Here is a 1,576-nt window from a genome sequence, read left to right as displayed (position 1 = left end):
TTATACTTCCAGCTTCTAGACCTGATTGAAAGATTTCCAGAACTTTTATGGTTCTTTGTTAAAATGACTTAGGAAGATGACAGGGTTTGTCTGGATGTTCTTTTGAAGAACTGGGTTTCCCAGGCCAGGCTCACCTTCACAGCGGGGCACCGTGGAGCTCCAGACTACGTTTCCATCCTGAAGGATGCAGGTGATGGACTCAGAACCCTGAGTTTTCACAAAGCCATCATCACAGTGGAAGGACACAGAACTCCCCAGCAGAAATCTGTCACCAAAACGCCGCCCATTTACAGGAATCCCAGGGTCATGGCATTCATTCTGACCAAATGCTACAATGGAAAAAAGTCAGTAGAATTAAGATGCTTGAACATTAATTACATGTATGAAAAATGAGACATCACACTTATAAAACAATATGCCAAAGTTTCATTTACATCCCTCATAGATAAATACATCAAACAAATTGCATGCCATTATAAGAAAGAGGGAGAGAAAGACCTGCATCTGCATCTCCACAGCACACTGCACAAAATCAGCTTTCCTTGCGCACTAAGAGAAGAGACTCAGGAGGTAGAGGGGTCAGGAGGGGTCTGACCTGCTAGGGCACAGTGTTAGCTCAGTGTGTGGCATGGGGAAGAACACCCATGATCTAGGTCTGTTTATCTTTGTTTAAAACATGGGTAACATTAAGTCGGTATTGCAGAGTTACTGTAACACCAAATAAAATAATTACCACCGAATTTAAAATGCTGTGTAACTCAGTGTTAAGACATTAGCATCACTATCTCACATTTTTCTCTAATAGCAAATGTGTTGCAAACGAGGAAGCTGAAGCAAAGGGAAGTTAGCTCTTAGACCACAAGTTCACAAAGGATCTCAGGCACTGGTACCATAATCCTTAGCTCCTGACATCTGACACATCAGTGTGTTTTTACCATACAGTGCTCTTATGTAGAACATGTATGCGAAGTTAGCTCTTAGACCACAAGTTCACAAAGGATCTCAGGCACTGGTACCATAATCCTTAGCTCCTGACATCTTACACATCAGTGTGTTTTTACCATACAGTGCTCTTATGTAGAGCATGTATGTGTAGGTAGAGGTATTGATGGAAGAGTGGAAGGATGGATGGGTAGAAGGGCTGGTGGATACGAGGAATTATGGATCAATGAGTGGATACATGGATGGATGGTGAACGATGGATGGATAATGAAGGATGGACGGATGGATGGGTCATTAAGGAAGTATGGGTGGATGGGTAATGAAGGATGGTTATGATAAGAGGAATTATGGATCAATGAGTGGATACATGGATGGATGGTGAACGATGGATGGATAATGAAGGATGGACGGATGGATCATTAAGGAAGTATGGGTGGATGGGTAATGAAGGATGGTTAAGGATGAGTAATGAAGGATTGATGGGTGGATGGGTGGTGAAGGATGGTAAATGGATAGGTAATTAAGGAAGGATGGGTGGATGTATGGCTAAATTGATGCACAATGAAGGATGAATGGATAGATGGATATTGAAATATGTATAGATAGATGAATGGATGGATAATGACAGAAGGAT

At 41.9% G+C, this 1,576-nt stretch overlaps 1 protein-coding gene across 1 annotated transcript in view; it reads right to left on the bottom strand.

The window, feature by feature from the left end:
• The window catches only part of LOC103731132 (CUB and sushi domain-containing protein 1-like), a gene marked incomplete at its 3' end in the record, with an annotated part of 1,440,296 nt that overhangs the window by 47,945 nt on the left and 1,390,775 nt on the right, over positions 1-1,576 (bottom strand). Inside the window, exon 15 of the mRNA XM_017797230.1 lies at positions 135-329. Coding sequence (XP_017652719.1) covers positions 135-329 — 195 coding nt within the window. The remainder of the gene's footprint in view (positions 1-134; positions 330-1,576) is intronic.

Source organism: Nannospalax galili, unplaced genomic scaffold (genome assembly GCF_000622305.1).
Source record: "Nannospalax galili isolate Female #2095 unplaced genomic scaffold, S.galili_v1.0 scaffold1234, whole genome shotgun sequence".
In the NCBI taxonomy this organism is placed as follows: domain Eukaryota; kingdom Metazoa; phylum Chordata; class Mammalia; order Rodentia; family Spalacidae; genus Nannospalax; species Nannospalax galili.
Note: the sequence above shows the minus strand (reverse complement) of the source record. Positions and strands in the feature narration are given on the sequence as shown.